This window comes from Podarcis melisellensis, assembly GCF_964234715.1.
Source record: "Podarcis melisellensis genome assembly, chromosome: 5".
Lineage (NCBI taxonomy): Eukaryota > Metazoa > Chordata > Lepidosauria > Squamata > Lacertidae > Podarcis > Podarcis melisellensis.
In genome coordinates this window covers 63,964,814-63,989,464 of record NC_138537.1, presented here as the reverse complement: position 1 = coordinate 63,989,464, position 24,651 = coordinate 63,964,814, and the positions used below count along the sequence as shown (strand labels likewise).

Below are 24,651 nucleotides of genomic sequence, written 5' to 3'. Positions count from 1 at the left end.
ACACGTCAGCTTTCAAGATGCCTGGTTGAAAACACCCCTATGTGCATCTTGCACCATGTCCTCTTCCATTCTTTTGTCTTAAGACCTGCACCAGCAGTTGGTGCTTCCCAGGAGCCCAGGGGCTTAGCATCATTGCTCTTCCTGACATTTTGCCTTTTGCTGCTGCTGCTGACATCCTCCTCTGGAGTATAGGAGGTTTCTCTTTGGGAGAACCATTTGACATGTATTTCATTTCCGTCACTGGTTAAACTTAGGACATTTGTTGGCCTTACGCAAGAAATCATGGAGGACAACTGCGAGGAGCGCATGCAGATTTACAAGGACTTGGTGAAGGAATGCATCCCACTGCCAAATAGCAGAGAAGAAGCAGAAGAGACTCAAAAGGTACAGCGTAATAAGACTGGGAATGCCAGTAACCTTATTCTCCCTCGAACCTCTTAAGAGATGTATTTCTAAAGTTTAGCTCTCAAACTCACTGGGGTCCTAATGTAAAAATGGCACCAAACCAATGTGGTTGTAGGGCTCTTGCTGTGCCAACAAAGTCAGACTGTATAGTTCTGCTACCTGAGAGACACTTGAGATGCTCGCAAGTTTGAGTCTACAGGGATCTTTCCAAAGGTAAAGTTCCCTTTCTACCTGAAATATAAACCTTTCAACAGATAGGTTAGCTAAGTCTAACCACTGGGTCCCCTGATTTTGAATGCATTGAGGAAGAAAAAGAACATGCAGCCATACAGAAGGACCACATATCAATTGCAGAACTTCTGCTTTGAATGCTGAAGTTCCTCAATTGAGTCCTCAGCATCTCCATGTAAATGCTGGAAGAGAACCCTGACTGAAATCCTAGAGAGCAACTTGCCTGAGTTTCACCTGCACAAACTCAGCTTTATGTGGCTGAAGGCCAGCTGGTTGAAATCGCACAGATCCAGCGGAGAACTTCAATGCTCTTTTTGCACAGGGTTTCCTTGGCAGGGAAAGAGCTTTTGAGCTCTCAGACTTGCTTACCCCAGGCTTTGGAGAACTTGGTCCGGCCTTGCAAGATCTCATAAGAGCCTCCCAGAACCTAGCAAGCAATGGAGAGAGCTTAGAAACTCTCTGCACTGCTTGGGATGGTAAAACCTGTTTAATGCACCATCTCTGGAAGGTGAGATCACTCACGCGGGGGCAGTTCCAAGGGGGTGGTTTGAGTATATGCGTTGTTACGTATACCCGCCATGCCCTGAACAAAGCCCTTGTGTAAGATGCAAGTTACCTGTCCTGAGCTAGGTGGTGGACTGACTCTTGAAGATGCCATATACAATGCTGCTTTAACTTGAGGGTCAGTCCTCATCATGCCAAATTAGCTGGGGTATATGCGCAGCGTTGGCTGGTCTACCAGACTTCATGAAGGACCCTCCATTCTTGGCTCTCTCCCCATCTCCCTCCAGAGGACTTTTCCAGTGGTCCTCTGGTGTGATATTGCCTCCTGGTGGCCAGTGAAGCTCCTGTATGAGCAATGAATGTATTAATCTTTATTTGCGTCAGCCATCGGCCATAGCAACAAAAGAACAATGTGATATACAAAGAAAGAAAAAGTCAATTATATAAAACACAATTTAGGGTCCTGAATCAACAGTCAAATAGTGGACCTTATTCTGATTGCCCCGGCTAAAAACCTTGCAACCTTTGTTGTCATCTGCTCGTCTTGATCTGCCAAGAGAAAAGACACTATGGCAGTGGTTGGGCGACCCGGAATGGACAATAAAAGAGGGGTGATAAGCCTGTATGAGCAAACTTTCATTGTTCCCCTTTATTTTTGTGTGTTTCTTTCAATAAGGGAGCGGAAGCTAGAGAATCGGGAAATCCAGCTGATTTTTCCTGCGTGGTCGAGTCACTGCAAGAAAACGTCTCTGATATTAAGCAGCAGGCCCAAATAGCGTATGGGATGCTTAGTGCCTTAGAAGCGCCCCAAACAACTATTGAGCGTCTTGAAAAGCAGCTGGCAGAGGTAACAGCTGCATTATCTCAAGCCCGGGAGGAGCTCTTGGCCAGGAAAGAAGGTAGGTATGATGGAGAAACTTAATAAAAGTATTGACTAGGATCTAAAGAAACAAACAGCCAGTTCCATGCATCCAACAGGATTTTGGCCTTGTGTTTCTTGGCTAGCAGTCTTTGGTTGCCAAGTAAACTTACATGGAAAAGCAATTTGGGATGTGGCATTGAGACGGGGAAGGGCTCTGTTCTTAAAGGGAAGTAAGTCCAAAAGCCCAGTAGCCTTTTACTTAATATATTGTGTCTACTACTACTCTAAAGTATCAAACTTTGCAGTATCAAATACAGAATGTGGTTAGAACGTCTAACGCATCTCCCAAGCAAATTTGAGCATTTCTTTCCACGACATGTATTTAATGTTAACTTTTAATCACTCTGTTACAGAGCTGACAAAACAGGAGACTCAACTGAGTGAATCTGCTAAAGTGGTTCAAGATGCTACTCAGGTAAGCATGTTTAGATTTCTTTAATATCTGCCTTTGCAATAGGAGTCTCCAACTTTTCTGGACATTCTGGTTTTGAGTTTTGGGTACCAGTCACAAAATGGTTGTCGGGGCGCATAGCATAGCACAAAAGAACTGTTATGAGGGGCGGCATGGTATAACACAAAACTAGTGATACTATAGTTCTTGCTGACCCCCCCCTCCCCACATGAGAACCTCATGCTTGCCATGGAAAGTCAGCTATGTCCGCTGGTCCTCATTGTAGAAATACAGCTGTTAAATGTCCAATAAGCCTTTTTTCTTCCAATGCCAGAAGGGAGGAGCTCTAAACCCATAGCTTATGAAGCTGTGAAAAATCACCTGGACCTGGCCTACACTTTGCCTCACTGCATGTTGAGTTTCCAAATGGCTACATATTGCAGTGCATTGTCACATCTAATCCTAAACTTGTTTACCTTCTCCTTAAGAAAATGGCTCTTCAGAACAAGCGCATACAAGAGCTAAGTGAAATTGTGGAGCAAAAGGATGATGAAATAGCAAGGCTGAAAGTTCTGATAAATCAGCTGGAGGCGATCATAAAAGAGTCTGTGAGTGTTTAATTTTCCACTTGTTAATCTCAAAAGTAGCAGTTGCATGTTGACATGGTGGTGCCAAATTAAAATGCTGTCCCAGAGCAAAACTGGGCTCCAAAAGCCACATGCTTAGTACAGTTCCCCCAAGGGGGACTTTTAAGAGCTTTATTTTTTGAACAGCAAGCCTCACAAAAACACTATTAAAATGGAAACTTTCAGAAAAGGTGTTTTGTGATAAGACATGAGTGCCTGCTGTTCAAAGAAAGTTAAACACACGCTGCATGCATAAGCCTTTGGGTGTGTCTAAAATATGGCTCCTGGATTCCCGACTTAAAACTTGTTACTTGTATTTTATGTTACCATGCAAGCATAATAGGATTTGTCTTGCTGCCTTTGGACAGAGCAAATGCATTTTTGTTCCCAGGGCCTGGTCTGAAAGCACATGATATAGCAGCAGCCTTTTAGAAGCTAGGCAGGTCTGGTTCTTGGGAACACCGTATATAATGTCTTGAAAAGAAAGCTTGGCTATAAATGCAGTCAAATTTTCCTTAGAAAAGCACCAACTGTGGATTTCAAGAGGGGCAGAGGATCATCTACCTTAAGGCAGATTTTAAAATGGCAGCAATGTGCAAGGAAGAATGGTCAGACTTTGGAGGGTGGAATGGGGAAGATGGTAGTAAGAGTGAACGGCAGTGGGGTAAAATACAGAGGGAGGAAAGGGGGGGGAAGGAATGTATTTTTCTTTTTCGCAAGGGGCTTCACTGTGTGCCAATCACAACAGTTTTCATCAAAATTGAAGAAATCCCAAATTCTTAAGAGGAATAATGTCTAATGTAATCTTCCACAAAGTGAGGCATTCCCAGTTTCACTGGGGTCCCAACTCCCATCAACCTGCATTTATGGCCAATGACTAAATCTGATGGGAGCTGTCATTCAGCAACATCTGGAAAGCCGAAGGTTCCTCACCTCCTCTCTTAAGGCAATGTGAGAGCTGCTGAGGGAGTGGAAGACAACAGTGGTCTCTAGCCACTGACTCATTGGTTATTCAAGCACCAGACCAATGAAATTGAAATGGCTATACAGTGGTACCTCAGTTTTCAATCATAATCCATTCCAGAAGCCCATTCGACTTCTGAAAAGTTCGAAAACCGAAATTCAATAGCCAACAGCTAGGACTTAGGGTCTTACACTCTGCAGAAGCCGCCTTTCCTGTTTGACTTCCGAGGCACGTTCAAAACCCGAAGCAGTTACTTCTGGGTTTTCGGTGTTCAAAAACCGAAACGTTCGACTTCCGAGATGTTCAAAAACCGAGGTACCACTCTACTAAATTGCCTTCCCTTTTTATATTAATGCAGGAGAGCACAATAGCCAGTATTAAACGACAAATGGCGCAGGAAAACGCTACCAGAGAAAGCTGCTCCTGTTCTCGTCAGCCTGTGGAGAACTGTGTGGGTGGCAGAAGAAAACGATGCCTAGAAGATGCAGAGGAGGTGGAAGGTCCACCTGCGAAGCAAGGTATCATTTCCTGTTCTGCAGATGCAGAGGCTCCTGAGGTCAAAAGCTAACTGCTTGTTAGAATGAGAACAAAAGAGCCCCAGCATAAAGGAAGGGTTGCGAAGAAAGCTGACTGTCAGATCAAACCAGCACATGCATCTTGCCTGAACTCTTTGTTGCTTATTGTTTTGTTTTATACAAGTCTGAAATAAAAGTGTCTTAATTGCAAACTTCCTTTTTCATGTTGTGTCTATTCCTCATAGAGTAGGTGTAAGTTATCCTTCCGCTGTATGAGCTATCCTTTGCTTAGTGAATCTTCTTGTTCAGTTCCTGTGTGCATGTAACTTGATTTTTCTATGTCAAAAGAATTGTCCAAAATATCTGTGTAGGTCCAGTGCAAGCGTGATGCTTAAGCATCACGATGCTTAAACAATGCTTAAGCATCAAGCGTCTTCTGCAGGTTCCCACCTCTCTTCCATGCTCTTCCTTCCTTTTCAGTTTTTGCATGGTGCACAGCACTGTTATATCCACATTGAGGTTAAACAGGCCATGGTTAGCATTATTTGCCAGGTATTTGAGACAACAAAACAACAAAACCACAAACTGGCTTATAAGTATAAAACCAAATTTACTAGAATAATAGCTAGAATAGAGATAGACTTGTAACCATTCAAACAACAAACATACTAAGGTGCCATGTGCAAAACAAAGCCTGGAGTTACTGTAAACCTGGAGTAGATAAATGTACAACTGTATCTTAACTAGTTACATGTGCAGTAAACGTTATACAGACAGGATAAATGAACCACTCAACAAGTAGCGTGGGTCCAATCACAGAACGGCAGCCCCGTGCCGCCACAACAGCAAGGGTAGCACACTGGAGAATATGAACAAGTTTTTCAAAGCTGTGTTTTAAAGATTGAACTGGATGAGATGTTCTTCAATGGGTCTTGAGTTAGAAACACATGGATCAATCATGGGAAGGCAAATCAAGGCAAGTGGGCAAAAGGAGGTCTGTGCCTGTGAATACTTTCTTTATCCTGAGCAAACCATTTTGTATGGCTGGCTTTTCAGACTGATGAAGCGTGTAGCGAAACCTGTAATATATCCGGAGAACAGGTGTTCTTTTGCCCACTTGAGTTATTCTCACCAGGGTGGTGGCTTTGATTTGCCTTCCCGTGATTGATCCATGCATACGGCTTTGTGTTTCTAACTCAAGACCCATTGGAGAACATCTCATCCAGTACAATCTTTGAAAAACAGCTTTGAAAAACTTTTTCATATTCTCCAGTGTGCTACCCTTGCTGTTGTGGCGGCACGGGGCTGCCGTTCTGTAATTGGACTTGCGCTACTTGTTGAACGGTTCATTTATCTAGTCTATAACGCTTACTGTGCATGTAACTAGTTAAGATACAGTTGTACGTTTATCTACTCCATGTTTACAGTATCTTTAGGCTTTGTTTTGCACATGGCACCTTAGTATGTTTGTTGTTTGAATGGTTACAAGTCTATCTCTATTCTAGCTATTATTCTAGTAAATTTGGTTTTATACTTATAAGCCAGTTCGTGGTGGTGTTGTTTTGTTGTATTATTATTACTGTCACCACATTTGATACTTTAGGTATTTGAGACAGCCAAAGAACATTGCTAGAGAACCAACTGAACAAACAAATCGCTTCGTGCAACAGGCAATACATCCTACCAATATGAAGGGACCCCTCTCCCACAATAATCTATTGATATTTGTGTTTAATTTTCTTTTTACTTTTTACTTATTTCTAACTTTTTATGACTTTATTGTCTGGCCTTACATTTTCATATTGTTGTAAATCGCCGTGATATATTTTAATGACATAACGGTATATAAATGCTTTTTATAAATAAGTTGAGAAACATCTTGTACTTGGGCCCAGTGCCTAGAGCTGAAGAAATTGTATTCTGGGCCTTTGGTAGGAAAAATATTCAGATGATTCTTTGCCTTTTTAAAGCACAAAAGTGGTTCTTGTAATGTGAAGATGGTACTTACTGGTAAAACATCTCAAAGCAGGATTAATCAGTATGGCAAGACCAGAAACAAAGCTAGCCAATAAATGACTGTAACTTAAAGGATAGTATTTAACTCCGTTTACAGTAACTGTTAAAGTAAGCTTCCTAGGTCCTTGCCCAGTGATGATGCTCATACCTTTTTAGGTGTTGCAGTTGCCCGATCCTATCCCAAGATCTGAACTTTAGAATGGAGCAGAAATTAAAAAGATGGTCTCCAGCTGTGTGAAAGCACATCCATTTCTGAGTGAACTTGTACTATCCAACAATCTTTTTATTTCCAGATCTTCTGGAAAATATTTGCTTGTTATTGGCTTACTGTTGGATAGAAGTAACCATCTTTTTAAAAATTTTGTAGGGTCAGTTATCAACCAGTCTAAAGATGCCACAGAGACAAAGAACACCAAAGAAATGCAAGAAATGAAGGAAAAGGGAGCAATGATGGCATTGCAAGAAACCAATCAAAAGTTAGAAATGCAGTTGGCTACACTCAGGAAGGAGATGGAAAATCAGAAAAAGGAGAGTGAGGGCTTTTCTAGAAAGATAGCCAGCTTGTGTCAGGAACGATTTTCTTCAGAAGAAAGGGCTTCTAACTTAAGCAGGGAACTCCAACAGCAGCTGGCTAATTGTGAGAAGATAATGGCTGAAAAAGTTGTGCTGAAAGATGAAAATAAGGGTCAAGAAGAGAAAATTCAGGCTCTCCTTCAAGAACTAGAGGCTGTCAGCCAAAATATTGCACAGAAAAAATCCAAGGTAAAAGAGGTTGAGGTAAAAATGGGTGAGCTAAGCAAGCTAGACCCACAGTGCCTCACTGTGGATACTGACCTGGCAAATCAATCGGAGAAGGCAGAGATTGCCAAAGGAGAGCCTGAGGAAACTCCTGCAACTGCTGTTCGAAAGAGCTCCTTTCATTGCAGCATTGAAATTATCTGGGAAATAAGCAAGCAGATCATTCACGCTTCCTCTCAAAAGAGCACCCGTATTGAAGACCTCCTCCAACAAGTTGAGCAGTTGCAGAGGCGGGTCTCTGATGCTGAGGATCAGGCATCTCGGCTAAAGTTAGAGCTGAGCGAAATGACCAACCAAAGGGACGTATCCTTGCAGGAAAAGGAATGCCTCCTGAATCAGTTAAAGGACCTGCAACAGGAAAACCTGTGTTATGCTGAAAAATACAGGGAAGAGCAAAACAGAGCCCTTGGCTATTTAGAGACGGTTAAAAAAACTGATGGCCTGTTGGAAGAGTGTAGGGCAAAAGAGGCTGGCCTAGCATCTCTGGAGCAAGCACTGAAAGAAAAAGAATCTGCAGTTTTAGCCATGGAAAGAGAGGTGAAAGACATGCAGGAGAAACTCAACCTTTCAGAATCCGAAATGCAGAGGTTAAGTGACCAGGAATCTCAACTGAAGGCAGAAGTTCTAGAGTTGAGGAATAATTTGAGAACCGTTGAAAAGAATAATGAAGAATCAAAGCAAGCAATGGAACGGTAAGAAACTCTTTTATGTTCCTAAAATGCAGGCATGAGCATAAAAGGATGTTAGTTCTTGTATTGCTATATTTACAGTCCTTTTCCCCAGGAGTGGCTTACATTGTGGTGGTCTCCTATCCCGACATTGCCTGGGGTCAGGTCCCCATTCCACCCTTTTAGCTTCAGTAGTTGAATTGTATTATGTAACAGAGTTCTTGATTGGCCCTTATGGTTTTATTGCAAATTGGTGTTGTGTGCCGTCCCTCTTCTGTGAAGAGACAGCAGTGAGAAAAAGACAATGAAAACTTAATGGGTCTTCAGACTGTTCTGAGCCATTTACCTTTGCAAGCTCTTCTAAAATAGTGTAGATTAAATTGGGGAGTGTGTAATAAAGGCATGACGAAGGCCTCAGACGTGTGCCGTTTCTCTGGGAGTAAGCCCCACTAATCAAGAATGGGATTTGCTTCTGAATGAGCAAGGCTGGGATTAGGCGGAACATTCTTTTAAAAAGGCTTTGAAAATAGGTTCATTGGATTTGAACGTTGTTGAGTAACTGATGTCCCAGATGGGTAAAGGGCACGTGGCACAGTCAGTTAGTGACTTGTGGCAGCACCTCCTCCAACCTGGGGAATTGTGGTTGTCTTATCGGCTAGGTTGTCCTATTGCCTACCTGGGTACTCAGGGCAGCATCAGGGCAGATTTGAGAGTCAGCAAGGGGGAGTTGCTGTGGTCTATAGAAATCCCCCCTCCTCTCTCCTTCCTCACTGTCCAGTGGGTGGGTGGGTTTAGAGTGTGTGTTTCTGGCGCTGGGTAATTGGGACAGATTAGGGGTTCTGCTGGTTTACTGCCTGCCTCGTTGCCTAGCAGTCTCCCTGCTTGAGCTGGTTTTAGAGGCCATGTTAAGGACTCCCAGACTTCTGGTTTTGGGGGATTTCAATATCCATGCCAAGGTGACTGACTCTGGGGTGGCTTGAGATTTCATAGCTGCCATAATAACTTGTGGGGTTGTCCTAACATGCTGCCAGCCCAATGCATATGGCAAGCCACACTCTGGCCCTTGTTTTCTCAACTGGGCAGGAAGCACCATCGTTCTGCCCAGACATTGAAGTCCAGCACCGAGGGCCTTCTGGCGGTTCCCTTACTGCGAGAAGCGAAGTTACAGGGAACCAGGCAGAGGGCCTTCTTGGTAGTGGCGCCCTCCCACCAGATGTCAAAGAAATTAACAACTATCTGAAGGCAGCCCTGCTTAGGGAAGTTTTTAATGACTGATGTTTTAATACATTATTAATCTTTTTTTAGAAGCCACCCAGAGTGGCTGGGGAAACCCACTCAAATGGGCGGGGTATAAATAATAAATTATTATTATTACTATTAAAAGGGTCATGTAAAAGTGGAGGATATTGACATCAGATCACTTTCTGTTGAGATATAGGCTTTTAGCACCTTTTCCCTCTCTGTAGAGGCAAAGGACCCATTAGGGAGGTTGCTCTCAGAGGCTGATGGATTCAATGGGTTTTCAGGCAAATCTGAGGGATTTTCTGGCTGATATGACTGGTGCTCCTGTCGAAGGCTTGGTCAACCTTTGGAGCATCCTCCCAGGCAATTGACAGATCATGATGGTTTTGCTATTCATTGCCGAAATGTTCTTGCTGATGAAGTTTTGCTGCTACTTTATTGTGTCTGTCTTTATAGGTTATTGTACACCTTTTATAGTAATGTATTCATTTTTTCCCCAATTTTGTGTTAACGTTATGCTTCCGACTTTATGTTATGCAATTTTATTTTATGTTATTTCATTCTCTTAAAAAAAATTGTAAGCTGCTTGGAGAGTCATGTGGCAAGCAACTAATAAATTAAATCATTAATAATAATGTTATAATATTTCTACCAGGCTTGCTGAACCTGGTTGGAAAGTACTAACAATGGTGGCATTGGCTCATGCAAGCAGAGGAATTCCACCAAGGCTTTAGTAGGGCATTTCCTGGTGAGAAGTGCATATTGAACCGAAGTTCAATGCAGTTAATAAAAGCTCCTGGAAACCCTCATTCTCTTCTGCTTCTTGACTTCCTAGAATTAGGCCCCAAGGCTTAAAGAAAAAAATTCTCAAATAATCCCCCCCCCCCCGCTTTTACTTTCCAGGTTGAATAAGGAGCTCTCTGAGAGCAAGGCTTTTTCCTCCTGTCTACAAACAGAAATCCAACAGAAAAACGAAGAATATGCTGAACTGAAAGAGAAACTGGCTGATGCCAAAAAGCAAATCGAGCAAGTTCAGAGACAGGTTTGTAGGAGGAGCAGTCAGGAAAAAGCAATTTATTTAATTTATATCATTCTTTAATATATATCAATAGATATCATTATTGTACCTCTGGAATTAGACCACTTGCTCTTTATGCGAACTGCTTTGAGCACAGATATGCATATATGGAAAATGCAATCTAGAAATGAATTTGACCATGAGGAAATATCTCCTCCCGACAATCTTTCCCAGTCAGCTGGGGAGTGCAAGAGGCTGAGTGCAAGAGGTTGTCGGGTTTGGCCCCATCCAGTGCTGGCTGCTGGTCTGGTAGCTAAGAGAGAATTGGGTGCTCCCACCCCTAATGGACACCATTAATCTTACAGTATGCTTTGCTGGTTCACTTTGTTTCTATGTCCTGCTCCTTGTGCTCTAAGTTGCAACCAAAGTGGGCGACTTTGAACCATGCAGTCGCTTGTGGCTTATCTGTGCAGAAACAATAATACAGCATCAAACACCTACAGAGACCTGAATCTCCTTGCAGGTGGGGGACATGCGTACCGAAGAGAAACTACTACGGAATAAAGTCAGTGAACTTGAAAAGGCCAAAAACCAATTATCTGAAGAGCTGGTCATCAAGCAGCGAACTATCCAGGAATTTAAGAAGGTACTTCTTGTTATAATAATGTCTGCTTTTGTGAAAACTCTCTGCATAACAAATACAGAAGTGTTGGAGTATAGGGATTAAGCATATTACTAGGCTGTCCTGGGCCCTGACTGGTTGTGGCTGATGGGAGTTCTAGTCCAGCAGTTTAAGGCTACGTTCTGCTTCCCCTGCTGGACACAGAATACCTGCTGTCGGAAATCTCAAATGGGGAGGGTGCTGTCACTTGCATGTCCTGCCTTCAGACTTCCCATAGGCATCTGATTGGCCACTTGTGAGAACAGGAAGCTGGATTAGATAGACCTTTGGTCTGACCCAGTAGAATTCTTAGCATGGGTTACTCCTAACTTAGACATAGCACTATCACTGTCTGTTCCCTATATTATGGATGGGATAATACAGGTACTTTGCACTGGCCCTGTGAGGATTTCAGAGGTTAATGAAGCACACTGAACACTTTTTCAAATGCAGAGTGACAGTGTCAAGAAGCGTTTACACAAAACAGATCTCAAATAAGGTCAGGGATAGGTCAAGAACCTTCGTGTGCCTATGTCCGTATATGTTGTTCTCTATGCTGCATGGGTGCTGGCTTTTTTTCAGTCTTACAATGAATTTCCCACTGTGTTTTGCACCTCTCCTGCATGACTATAATCCAGGAGCCTTCAGACCTGGGACCCATCTTTTAAACCCAAACCTGCATTGAGAGACCTGTTTAATTTCTCCCCATATATTTGTTTGCTGGTGGTACTGCTATTTCGACCCGTCTTGGATCGGGGATGATCTAGTTGTAATTCCCAACCCACCAGTTGCATCAATCTACCTTCCAGGTCTGCTGACTTTGCCATAGGTGAAGCCAGAGTTTCACAGTTGAGCTCAGTTTTAGAGTTAAGCTTATGCTACTGAAAAGTTAGGCTGGATCTTGCCCTTCATCACCATTAAGTTGGTTCAAAGGAAAACTGTTCAGTAGAGTTTATTTTTTAGATTGTTATTGTGTAACAAGACTTCAAATTTATGGACAGCTATTGATATTGATGTAGTTTTCATTTTTGCACATATGCACCTTTTCCTCCCTCTGTGTCCAAATTAGGAAGAGCTGAATAAGAAACTTGAGGAAGCTTTGCAGCAGTATCAGAAAGCATGCAAGGGTATGTAATGAGCAGAGTTTGTATATTTTACAGAGAAGTGTGCCCTAATTTTGGTTTATCCAAGTTGCTTATTGTGTTCACGGTGTTGAATGTTTTTGTTCTGGATTATTATTTCAGTAGTCAAACCTTGCTATTTTTAAATATTGAGTTTGGCTGTGGCTCTAAACAAGTACAGTGGTACCTTGGTTCTCAAACTTTATCTGCCCTGGAGGTCAGTTCCAAAACCAAAGCATTCCAAAACCAAGGTGCACCTTCCCATAGAAAGTAATGCAAAATGGATTAATCCATTCCAGACTTTTAAAAACAACCCCTAACACAGCAATTTAACTTGAATCTTACTATCTAACGAGAAATGAAAGCAATAAACAATGTACTGCAGTCACACAATCAATCAATCAATCAGTAGCTGAACAGCGTTCCACACAGTCACAAAAACAAAACCAAAAGAGCCACAAAAATGCAAAATAAATAGCAAAAACAGACAGACCTCAGCGTAACACTAAAATTGAAAGTGTAACACTCAAAACGGATCATGTTCGGCTTCCGAAAAAGGTTCGCAAAAGTTTGAGAACCAAGGTACCACTGTATGTCAGTATTCGTTAATCTTTTTATAGATCTGTGTTCCAAAGAGAAAATCATTGAAGATATGAAATTGACTTTGGAGGAGCAAGAACAGACTCAGTCAGAACAAGACCAACAACTTGAAGCCAGGTTTGAAGAGAATAATAAACTCATGGCAGGTAAGTAATGAGGACAGTACAGGCTCCTTTACCCCCTTTTCTGAGCCCAGCCTTCCCCCATCCCTTTGGTACGTGTGTGTGTGTGTATCTCTTAAAATATATATTCTTTATAGTTAAAAATTTGTCAAAGCTTCTGTTGAATTTGAGAGGCATAGCCTTATAGCAGCTTGAAGACTAAGAAGTTTTGCTATGGCAATAATAAATGTCCATGAACTAGAGCAGGGCTAGGGATGATATGATGCAACCTGGCTTGGGATAAGCAATTTTGGAGGATACAGACCTTCTAAATAAATAATACTAAATAATGTTAAATTGGTAGTGGGTGGTGGCAGGGAAGAGAAGGAAGCGGAGTAGTTGAATATCATGCAGTGCAAAAACTACAGTCTCCGACAGTACATTTCAAGTTGAAATAGCTGAAATCCAAGAGCATATGAGCAACTTTTAATAACAGAGAAATGCCACAATCCACAGTTGGGAAATACTTTTTATTCGGTCCAGCCAAAATGCCACAGAAGCAAGTTCAAGTTCTCCAGAACTCTTCACTGGGCAAGATGTTAAACAAATTGGGATCACGGTGAGAAACGAAGGAGAAAGTAAAAAAACCACACAAATCCCCCTGACAATGTGGTTTATGCAGCCTCTTGCATTGTTATAAATGCATCTCCCCCTGTAGATCTGGAAGCATGGAGGAAAAGGTACCGTGACCTAGAGGAGCAAATGAGGAGTCCGGCACAACAGAAGGTTAACACAGAATGTGAAAAAAGCACAGAGTTGCTCCATGAAGAAATAAAAAAGCTGCAAGAAAAGCTAAAGGTAATGTTTGGGTTGCTGTCATGGTTTAAAGATTCTACATGACTTTGTTGCAAACCACTTGGAGGACCTCATTGCCATCTGTCCTGCCTGTTGTCAGAAGAATATTAATAAACTGCTACTGGATAATCTTGGCAGAATTTTCTGAGGGTAGAAGGGGCAGGTAAGCCTGAGCTTCTAAGACCCGTGTATCTGGAACATCATTATCCAGGTGGTTTAATGATTGATTTTCCACTTGGTGTGAGTCTCTCTTACTCGAGCTCACCTTAGTGAAACGGGTTGTTTTCCCCATCATGAAGGAATAGTGTTACCTATGTAAACTACCCAAATGCATGTGCAACTTGCACCTTTGACTGAACCAAAAGTATCTAGAAATGTGCATTTGCCTGGCCTGCTAATACTGGCATGAGCAAGTTCCTGCTGGCTCCAGTAGCTTAGAGCTACAAGTGGGTTCTTCTTAGGCCTTCACTGGCCTCTTTATTTCTTCAGCTGCTGTAATTTCTTTCCCTGAACCTAGAGCCTTCTGAGGGGGAGTAGGCAAGTGGAAAAAGGATTGTTGCATCCATACAGCTGATAATCCTAAAGCTTACTCAGTTCTTCATTTCATACTTGGTAACGATGCTAGGTGTCCCATTACAACACACACACAAAAAAACTAATTAAGGATAAATAATTGGATTATGGGGCATAAAGAACAAGGCAAATCAAAGAAAATACACAACACTGATATTTTATGCAATTATTAAAGGTCAGGATATTATTCATCCCAGGTCATATACTGGATAGGAACTTGTACCAGGATCACAATTTATGAGGGGTGTATTCTTTGTTAAAGATATGCCAGCTGCACTGATGTGCATAGAAACCTATTTTTTTATTCGCTTCTCACTTCCCTTTGTGGGCCCCTAGCCTCATGCTGTGGCCCCCATTTATGCATTTCATTGAGTTTCATTGCACAGCTTAAAGTTCTTGCACCAGGGGAACTGCTTAGTTGCGTACCACCCGTAGCTACTATGACAACATTATTTGGGTGGAATCTGCCTTTCCCGAGAGTTGTTCATGTGGCTATGTACAATTTCCCAGACTCTGATGAAATGGAAGCTTCAGCTTTCTCCCCTTTGCATGCCAAAAAGAGAGTGGGCAAAAGAAGAGCATGCAAACAGAAGGCTTGCCAATGTGGTATTCACATAACGCTAAACCATGGTTTGGCACTGCCTCTGAATGCAGCATAGCTTTGGAACTACTGTACAAATAACTCAGCAAGGGTGCTTCATGTTGGTAGATTGACACTTTTTTCTGTAGAAAAGAATACTGTAACACGTTCTTTCCAGACTGTGTGACAGCTAAAATTTTAACATTTTGACAGGAATATGAAGAACAACAGAAAACGGATCGCAAAAAGTGGCTGGGAGAAAAAATGGCTCTCATAACTCAGGCAAAAGAAGCAGAGACTCACCGTAACAGAGAGATGAGAAGATTTGTTGTAGACAGAGAACATCATGTGAAGCAGATGGAAGAAGCAGTGAGTAACTATGAGCTCCTAATGCACTAACCAGTTCTAAATGGAAGGGTCAAACAGCAGGTGTATACAGGAGGGGTGTGCTAAGAAGTAAGTTCTGCTGTGTTCAGTGGGATTTACTTTCAGGTAACTGTGCCAATAATGTTCTCCTTTGGGGAACAAAGTCCTGTATCTTCAAAGAATTGAAGGAGCCCAAAAATGTAATCCCAAATGTTGTAGATAAATGGGATCAGATTGGTATCTTCCCCACCCTGCAGGTCATCTTTTACAGGTCATAATGATTTCAAGTGATTGATAAGTGGGTGTTCCTGCCCACCTATCAAAGATGGCCTGTGAAGGTGGAGATAGAACTTTCTGTGCATTAACTGGTGCACAGGGAGTTAAATCCAGCTTTCTGCAGGGATCACCTGTGTGAGTAGCCAATCCAGCCACATCTCTATGTGATGTCATGTGTGCAGCAGGTAGGACTGGTTTGGTGGAAATGACCTGGGAGTCCAAATGGGAAGGCCTGGCAGGAATAATTTGGCCCATGAGCCCGAAGTTCTCCACCCCGATCTGCTACTTCTCTACCAAATGACACAAACTAGTTTACAATTAGAATAACTTGTAAAAATACAAAAGCTTCCCTGTATTAAAAAACAACAACAACCCTGAAAGAACATGTCCACAAAAAGTCATGCAGCTGGGACAATTTCTCCCTAAAGGGTATTTACTGTGATTTTCAATGCCTTGCCTATAGGAAAAACTTGTGACCGAGAAAAATAATGATCTCCAGAAATGGCGGGCAGAGAGAGATCAGTTGGTGGCAGCTCTGGAAGTTCAGCTTAGCTCTCTACTTTCAAGTAATGCACAAAAAGACCAAGAAATAAAAGAACTGAAGGAAATTGTACTGAAAACTTCTGGCAAGGTCTGTGCAATGCCCTCTCCTTTCTTCGCATCTGCCTTTTTGTATTGATGTGTCTCTCACACATGTATTCTGCTTTTTGTGAAATGTAGTGAAGTATGCTTAAGGGTCTTAATGACATTTCCTCCACTAGAACTTGTTTGATATTTACGAGTCCACTGCTTGGCCTACTGGGTGTTCCATGACAGTTAGCTGAATGAGTGATCTGACTCCATGAAACACATGGAGGATGATCTGAAAGTTCTGTTGGTGTGGCATTCGGTCTGTGATGGGCCATTCGCGCACAAAGTGATCACTTAATGTTGACCACCAAAAAAACCTGAGCATGTGGGGTGCAAACTTCTGAATTAAAAGTTGCTGTGGAAGAACAACAGCTTTTGCTATTGGTGTCCTCACAGATCACATCTGGCAGGCTACACAGCAAAACTTTGTTAAGCAGTCTTGCTGATCTGCCTTGGAACAGGAACTATGGCATTTCTTGCAGTTCCAGATTCTTCAAGAATCTAGCTTGTGTTTTTGTAGCTGCTGAATCATGATGGGCATCTTTTTTGTACTATGTGCAATACAAGCTGGCTTTTTAATCATCAGGGATTTCTTTTGACAGATTCAGTGTGACAAATATGATTTGCACGTGTATTTTCAGAAATATTTTGGACTCCTTTTTTAAACAAACAGAACCGTGCACTGAAACATCCACACTGAACGTATGTTGCAGTTGGATTAGCTTCTTTTTATATAAAAGAGTGGAATCTAATGTAGTGCACCTTGACCTGTGCTTGACCATTCATTTCTTGATAAATATAGTGAAACACACAGTGCTTTTCTTTTCTTTTCCTTTTAAAAGGATTGCAAAACTACAGCTAAAGAATCTAGAGACGATGTAACAAATAATGTAAGACGAGTTAGTTCTGAGAAATCTACAACTATGTCACCCATTCCAAAAAAAGAAGCAGAAAACAAGATGGACAACCTCTGCGACTATAAACTGGTAATTTAATGTTTTTAGCATCTTACAATGGAATCCTATATGTTACCACTGTTCTCAATGGGACTTAATAATAATACAAAAGCTAACAGGTCTATGCCACTGTTTAAAACATTTTCATTAGCAAGACATTGTTCTACTTTTAATGGTTTTGATATTTTATTGTGTAGTGTATTTGTTGTACAATACCCTGATGTCTTATGAGGAGCAAAATATAAATAGTTATATAAATGGACATTTGTGGCTTTTCAGCAGCAAACAAGCTCTACAGAAGGAGGGCAATTTCATAAGACAGGCACTGTTTTGTAAGATAACTGGTTCTGCATCTTTTATTTTCTTTTTCATGCATATTCTGGTAGGCCTCCATCCTCCAATCTCTCCTTTTCCCTCGGGGCTCATGTGGAACTTGCCCCGCCACCTGTCACTCTGAACGTTACCTGTGTGATTTTCGTCCTCTCTTCTTTCTGTTTTACGCTGCTTTACTCCAACCGTAGGACCAGTCAGACACCATCCTGGATTCTTGCGAAGTATCTTCAGAGAGCAGCCAAACCAGTCGATTTCCAAAACCTGAAATGGAGATTCAGTTCACACCTCTGCAGCCCAATAAGATGGAAGTGAAGCATCAGGGGAGTTCTGCCACAGTGACCATAAAAGTCCCCAAGGCAAGGAAAAGGAAGAGCAGTGCCATGGATGAGGTATTTAGTCATGAGATTGTTTAATGTTGTTCAGGGTGTGTGCACATACACTGTAAATACAGTTGTACCTTGGAAGTCAAACAGAATCTGTTCAACTTCTGAAACATTCAGAAACCAAGGCGCGGCTTCTGATTGGCTTCTGATTGCACAGGCGCACCGGAAACAATAGCGGAAGCTGCGCCGGGCATTCGGCTTCCCAAAAAACCAATTGAAAACCGGAACACTCACTTCTGGTTTTCGTTTGGGAGCCGGAGCGTTCGACTCCCAAGGACGAGGTACGACTGTAGTACTTAAAATATTGATTAGAAAAATCCCCAAAAGTTTCAGTCCTAAACACATCTTAAAAGCTCACAAACCCATTTGATGAAGTGGGCATGAAACCTTTATGTCAGAATACATCTGTTATTCTTTAAGGTGCCGCAAGAAGCTTTGTTGTGTTTTAATTATATCATATTTTAGTTGCCCCTCTGGACTGTTCACAGCCGGAAACATAAATTCCGTCTTCTAGTCAGTGCTGTCATCTAAGCAAAGGCAGCACAAGCCAATGCATAGAGGACACCTCTGTATTTCCCAGGCGGAGAAGGTCACAGCCCAGGGAATTTGAATTTTACTTTTAGATTGGCTTTCTAGCTGAATGCAGCCTGTACTCTGATTATTGGCAGCCTTCCAATCAGTATATTATTGACAGTGGTAGAAGTGTGTGTCAGGTTGTGCCCATAAAATATCTGGCCTTCCCTTCCACATAAGAGTCCCACCAATTCATAATTAATTTTCACACTAATGGTAGCTTTCTGCTAAGGAGAGCAGTGTGTGATCCTTTTGGATCACTATCTGTGGCAGATACTTTTGGATACTTCTAACATCTGGTGTTAAAACTTCAAAAGAGTGCTGCAGAAGGGACCACATGAATTCATGAATACTTGGAGGTGAGTTCACTGGAAAAATAACTGGTCTCCTCAACTATTTTTCTTCAAGACAAATACACTCTCAAGATGCTGGAAAAGCAGAGTTAGGAATAAATGCACTTCTGATGGTCTCAGTCAGGTACCGGATCTCTTTGAGCTCTACGCTCTAGATGTATGTGTAGATGACAGCAGTATTAGTTCTTCATATTTCATGTGTAGCGTCATAACACTTCAATGAAACTAAACCATAGCTAAATTCAGCTTCCAGAGCCCATCTTTCATCAACCACCTATTACCTATTGCGGATAATCTGCTATGCTAGTATACTTGTTTGTCACTCAGAACAGGAGATATACAACAACTGAAATCAGCCTGCCAGTAACTTGTGTCAATTAATTCTATGAGGCACTTGGGTTACAGTCTTAAGCATCTGTACCTGAAAGTAAATTCTACTAAAATGGGTTGGATTTCCTGCACCAAATGGTTTTGGTGTGTGTTTGTTTTGTTTTGCAAGTTTTGAGAAACTTTCTCAGGAACTGGCATTATAAAGCCGGCCTTTATTGGTGACAGCACTTTAAAATTCAAAAATAATAATAATGAATGGGCTGTTTTTATTTAACTGAGTGGTGGCGATGGAGTCCTGAACTTGATCATCTTCCCATTTGGACACGCAAGCCCCCGCTATATATTCTTTAGTGGACTTTGGTGGTTTATCAAATAGTGTTTGCTACCTCACCCTTGGTTTATCCTGAACCTACAGGATGTCAACATTTTGACAGAAGCCTGCAAAAAGGTCCCGACTATTCCACCAACCCGCATCGTGCTAGCTATTCATTACAACATAAGCAAACATTCCCATCTCACTGGCCTATGTGCTGGCTGTCAATGCTAGATGCTGCCATACTGACTTCTGTAGCTATTAGAAAGTTGCCCTTTCACTTCGCTTTATTATATTTCTTTGCATAATTAACACACAGAGGAAGTTAGGTGAAACTGGATGAAAACAGCAGTTTCAGTCTTTCCATTTCATTTCAGAGCATGCTTCTTGTTTAAGTAATGTTGTATAACAAGTTCATGAATTTCTGAGCATTGCTTTTAGTTAGATTTCTAACAGTAGTTTTCTTTTTCCTTTGAGAAACAATAGTTTTCTTTTTCCTTAAACGGCCCTTCTTAGGAATAGTACTTGGGTGCTGAGCATGCTGCTTTGTTTTTAAGGACTTCCTGAAGAGTGAAAATGAGAAGAATGCTCCATCCCCAGCTAGTACCTGGTCCGGTTCATTATCCAGAGAAAAGAAAAAGGTGTGTGTGAGTGTGTACATGTAGGTGTGTGGGGGAAGGATTGTATCCAATGACTTTAATGATGCAATTGTCCACTTTAATATGAAATCACCATTTTGACTAGCAGGTGCTCCCTAACGCTTTGGGCTGTTAAAGGTCATACCCACTTTGCATGGAGTTTCTGTTTCTGGCCCCTGCACGCATTGGTGAAGTAAGCCCATTCCACCCTCTTTCAATTGGACGTGTGCAAAATGGTCATCACCTGTACAGTCATACCTTGGAAGTTGAACAGAATCCAGTCTGGAAGTCTGAAATGTTCGAAAACCAAAGCGCAGCTTTGGAAGCTCCTGCAGCCAATTGGAAGCCATGGAAGCCCTGTTGGATGTTTGACTTCCGAAAGAACATTAAAAAACTGGAACACTCCTGGGTTTTGATCATTCGGGAGCTGGAACGTATGGGAGCCGAGTTACGACTGTACTCAGAACACTCGTAAAGTGTTTTGGAAATCCCATTGGGGCATACCAGCACTCCAGAAACCATTAGTGTAATCCCCCCGCTGGCCTCTGGAGGGTAGTTAAGCTCTGCCTTAAAATCCTGTGCAAATAACTTTTATAATAAAGGGCCTCAGCTTTATTAGTTGTATTACACTGTACAGGATCCTGCTCCTCCCTCCAGAAGATCAGCTGCTTCCTTACCCACAGACAGTTGGTTATATGATAGCACAAGTCTTTCAGGCTGCACTAGATCTTAAGCCTACCATCCTAAGTGTCTGTTGTGATGTTTTGTGTCCCTTCAGACTGCTCCTGACGGCTCTCCTAGAAAGGATTATCCCTTAAGAAGCAAACAACTTGCATCAGCTATAAGGTCACCTGGGAATGTGGGTGGGGCACTACAGAAAGTTGGCAGTTTCTTTCAGAGTTCTACAAACCTACAGTCCAAAGGTAAACAGCAATCAGATTTATTTCATCTCCTAAAGGTTTTCTGTAACTCCTACTCTAAAGGAGACAGCTTGTGTTGAATCCCATGGGGGAAGAACCAAGTTTCCATGTCTGGGGGATCTGTCTTCCATTTCCCCTGTTCGCAGTATTTTCTGGGAGGCACACTTAGAGCTGTAATGACACTCTTGTAGTCTGATCCTCTTGCAGGACTTGGAGGTGGCTTCAGCGCCTTTGCTGCAGCATTGTCAAACATTGGTTTGGGTGTGAGACTAGGACTGGGGAGACCTGGGTTTGAATCTCCAATCAGCAATGAAGCTTGCAGGTGACCTTAGAGCAGTTGGTGTCATGGATGCAGAGGAGTGCTGGGAGGCACCAGCTGGGGAACCCCAAGGGGAAGAAGGCTCGGAGCCAGGGGCGTGGTGGTGGGACGATGATGAGCAGTCAGAGGGAGAAGAGAGAGGGGACTGGAAGTGTCAGAAGAGGCAAGAGAGTTTAGTGAGCAGGAGAGGCTGTGGCAGAGAGCATTCCAGACTCAGAGGCAGGAGATGAGGGGGGCCAGAAGACAGAGATAAGGCAGGCTGCTGAAGAGTCTAGGGAAGCCCCCATTCCTGCTGCAACCAGCTCCCCTCTCCCCTGGTCTCTCAGAACATGCAGAGAAATGAATGTCTCATTGGGGCAAGACCTATTGGGAAGGGTTGATGGGATCACTAAGCCTGCACTGTTTTGGTTTCTTTGAATAAAGAGTTAACTTTACTGATGGCAGTGATTTTTATTGCTGACCGACACCTGACTCCTGAAAATTGCTTTCTCTCAACCTGACCTTCCTCAGGGCTGTTGTCAGGTTAAAGGGGGAGAGCGGGGAAGAACCACATATCCTACCTTGAGCTCCTTGGAGGAAAGGCAGACTATACACTGTGCCCATTTTTGCTGCATGCATTCCAGTTGGTCCTGGTTTGTGAAACCGGACATCAGGAGAGTATCTTTTTGATGAAGGTTTCAGTGTGGTGGCTTAGGTAAAAGAATAGCACAAACAATAAGATGTGCTTGCCTTATATGTACTTATTTGCATTATACTTATTTCCAATGGTTCCTATTGCATTTTTTTTAAAAAATTGCTACCTTTATTTGCTGTTCATTTGATATATGGTCTGCTGCTGTGGATGCACTCCTGTGGGGAAGGGATGCACCTGTGCAGTTTTGCACATAACAGAAGGGTAAAATGTTGCGAAATGCCTCTTCCAGCCAAGAAGCTGATGGCAACCATGAAATCTCCCAGATCTACAGAGCAGGAGTCCATTAAAGAAAATGATAGCAAGCCAAAGCGAGCGAGGCGCAAGCTGTACACAATGGATATTTCTTCCCCTATGGAGTTCTCTGGACAAGTGGTAAGCGGTATCGTGAAAAAAGTTTTTTCTAAGGAAGCTGCCCTTGGGGGACAACTCATCTGATAAATTAATTTATTACCTCTCCTTCAGTCCAAGATCCTGGAGTGGGGGTGTATCATAACAATTTAAAAGACAACATTAAAAAATTGTTTAAAACAAATTGCAATCGCAGGGATAGAGTGGGTCCTAGACAGTTACATCTCTGTGCCAAAGGCCAGGGTAAAGTTTGTGTCTTCAGCGTACAGTGAAAACTACTATTGAAGGTACAAGATGCATGAGCTCCACAGCTTAGGGGCTGCCACAGAGAATGGGAAACCTCCAAGCACCTGAGAGTGTAGAACAGCCAACAGGGCCGCCTTCGTTCATCTTAACACCCATGACGTGCTGTAAGGAGGAAGTCTTTCAGCTAGTTGGGTCTAAGTCATTTAGGGCCAACTAATGTGAGCATACCTTGAATCAGCCCTGGAAATGTGCTGGCAGCCAACTGGACACTTATATAGCACAGATAGACGAAAGGGATTTAGGCTGTGTTTAACCCTCTTTCCCTATGCTTCCTGCTACTGGAAGCTGCATTAAACAAATATGCTAGCTTAATCTACTGGAAGTATGGCGGAACAAACACATTTCATTTTATGCCAGAGGCTGTCTTCCCTCTCCCGCCATCAAGCTGTGATTTTATGCATATCTGCTAAGGTCCACTGGGACTTAATCCGAAGTAAACACACATAGAATTGTATTAAGGACTTGTTACCAAGGGCAAGCCTGTTTCAGCTAGGGTTTCCAGGATGGCTTCTGATTCCCATGTGGTCGACAATGGCAACAACTGAGAGGTGTCTTCCTCTCTAAATTAGGCTATTGAAACAAAGTGGATTTTGGGGCAAGGGGCAGGAGTGGATTTTGTTGGGAAAGGGTTATGAGCCCAGTTCTGATTCTGAACACGATTCCTGGGATTAGGATGTGCTCATAGGTACCCTGTTTCTTGGTGCACATCCTCTTTCCTGAGCTGCTATTTTGTACCTGTCTCTGATTGGTTAACTTCAGGGCTTGTAGAACCCTGAGGTGTGCCAACGCCTGGTCTGAATAGTTAGTTCATCATGAGTTCAGATTCCTTGTCAGCCCACATGGGACAGAGTGTAAGATGTTCATTTCTACATGACTTAGTCAACTAACTTGTGGGAGGGGTTCAAGAAGCTTTATTATGAGCATAGGGGTGCAATTACTGAGAGAGCAAAGCCATTTGTCCCTGAGAGTAAGCTGTCCAGGCACGCAGGGCCCTCAATCATGGAAAACACTCTGAAGTCTAGAGATTCCTGGCCACTGATCTCACAGTTCTATACCGTTTCAAAAAAGTTCTTAGAAAAGTTTCACTTAGTTTGGTCCAGTAGTTATTCACTTGATCTGTTAACAGCAGTTCCTTAAATTCCTTTTCAGATCGTAATGGATCAAAAGGAAAGCGATCATGAAATCATCAAGCGACGGCTCCGGACAAAAAAACCACATTGATTTTAGTGTGGGTTATGTGTTGTTGTGTTGGTTTTTTTGGTTGTTTTTTTTTACAGAGAATCATGTACATAACATAATCCTCAGCAGTTGAATTTCGGAGCACAGCTCTTCTAAAGTGGAAAGTGGGTGTAGATTGGAAATGGTATAGCATCAGTACTATTAGTTATATGTACAACTTTGTGCATCCTACTAGTGTTTTGAAATTCCTGTATAGGCTTTGTTGCAGCTGGGAGGATTAAAATAATCGACATCGTTTTGATGTGTGTGTTTGTGTATGTCTTTGTTTCTGTCTACTCTCTCCAGAGACAATAATCCACAGCAGTTGCTCTGATCCACAGACCCAGACGAGGGTCTGTGTGAGTGGTTTGATGCAGGGATACCAAAGTAGGTTGTCAAAAATGCCGGAATGGCCAGCTCTAATGCTCTGTTAAATAAGGGTGAAAACTTACAGCACAACCTGCAGAGCCTCGCTGCCTTTACAGACATGGGATGGACACCACAGCAGTGAGAGGTTGTGATGACTTTTCCACCAAGCGCTATTATGTTAACCATTGCTTATATCGAAGACAGCATACATCAGTTAGGCCAGAACCTCCACCTGACCCATGAGGGCATAAGTGGCAACTATCCAAGGCTTACTGATATCTCCCGTCTCTGGGCCCAGAGCCCAGCATCCCAAGGCCCACATAAAAGCAAGCCAATTAGCATATATCAAAGCAAGTGACTATAATCATATATGAGCTCACTCTTGTAAAAGCTACCAATTAATTGTAGGGTTATCTCAACTACCAGGGTGGTGTTTGCAGGGCTTCCAGAACATCTTCAACACGGTGTTGAGTGCATTCTGTGAGTCTGTACTTGCACCAGGTCAAATTAGAAATTTGGCATGGGGCTGACAGTT

At 42.5% G+C, this 24,651-nt stretch overlaps 1 protein-coding gene across 2 annotated transcripts in view; it reads left to right on the top strand.

Annotated features, from left to right (window-relative positions):
• KIF20B (kinesin family member 20B) overlaps window positions 1-24,009 on the top strand; it is a 42,691-nt gene extending 18,682 nt beyond the window's left edge. For both annotated transcript variants that reach the window (XM_081912929.1, XM_081912928.1), the window contains exons 15-33: window positions 255-384; window positions 1,817-2,039; window positions 2,416-2,477; window positions 2,942-3,061; window positions 4,402-4,561; window positions 6,942-8,064; window positions 10,186-10,324; window positions 10,824-10,946; window positions 12,031-12,088; window positions 12,703-12,828; window positions 13,502-13,641; window positions 15,005-15,160; window positions 15,897-16,064; window positions 16,906-17,049; window positions 17,541-17,741; window positions 19,862-19,945; window positions 20,721-20,865; window positions 22,105-22,247; window positions 23,679-24,009. In XM_081912929.1, coding sequence (XP_081769055.1) covers window positions 255-384; window positions 1,817-2,039; window positions 2,416-2,477; window positions 2,942-3,061; window positions 4,402-4,561; window positions 6,942-8,064; window positions 10,186-10,324; window positions 10,824-10,946; window positions 12,031-12,088; window positions 12,703-12,828; window positions 13,502-13,641; window positions 15,005-15,160; window positions 15,897-16,064; window positions 16,906-17,049; window positions 17,541-17,741; window positions 19,862-19,945; window positions 20,721-20,865; window positions 22,105-22,247; window positions 23,679-23,750 — 3,517 coding nt within the window. In that variant the 3' untranslated portion in view covers window positions 23,751-24,009. The remainder of the gene's footprint in view (window positions 1-254; window positions 385-1,816; window positions 2,040-2,415; window positions 2,478-2,941; window positions 3,062-4,401; window positions 4,562-6,941; window positions 8,065-10,185; window positions 10,325-10,823; window positions 10,947-12,030; window positions 12,089-12,702; window positions 12,829-13,501; window positions 13,642-15,004; window positions 15,161-15,896; window positions 16,065-16,905; window positions 17,050-17,540; window positions 17,742-19,861; window positions 19,946-20,720; window positions 20,866-22,104; window positions 22,248-23,678) is intronic.
• The last annotated feature ends 642 nt before the right edge of the window (window positions 24,010-24,651 follow it).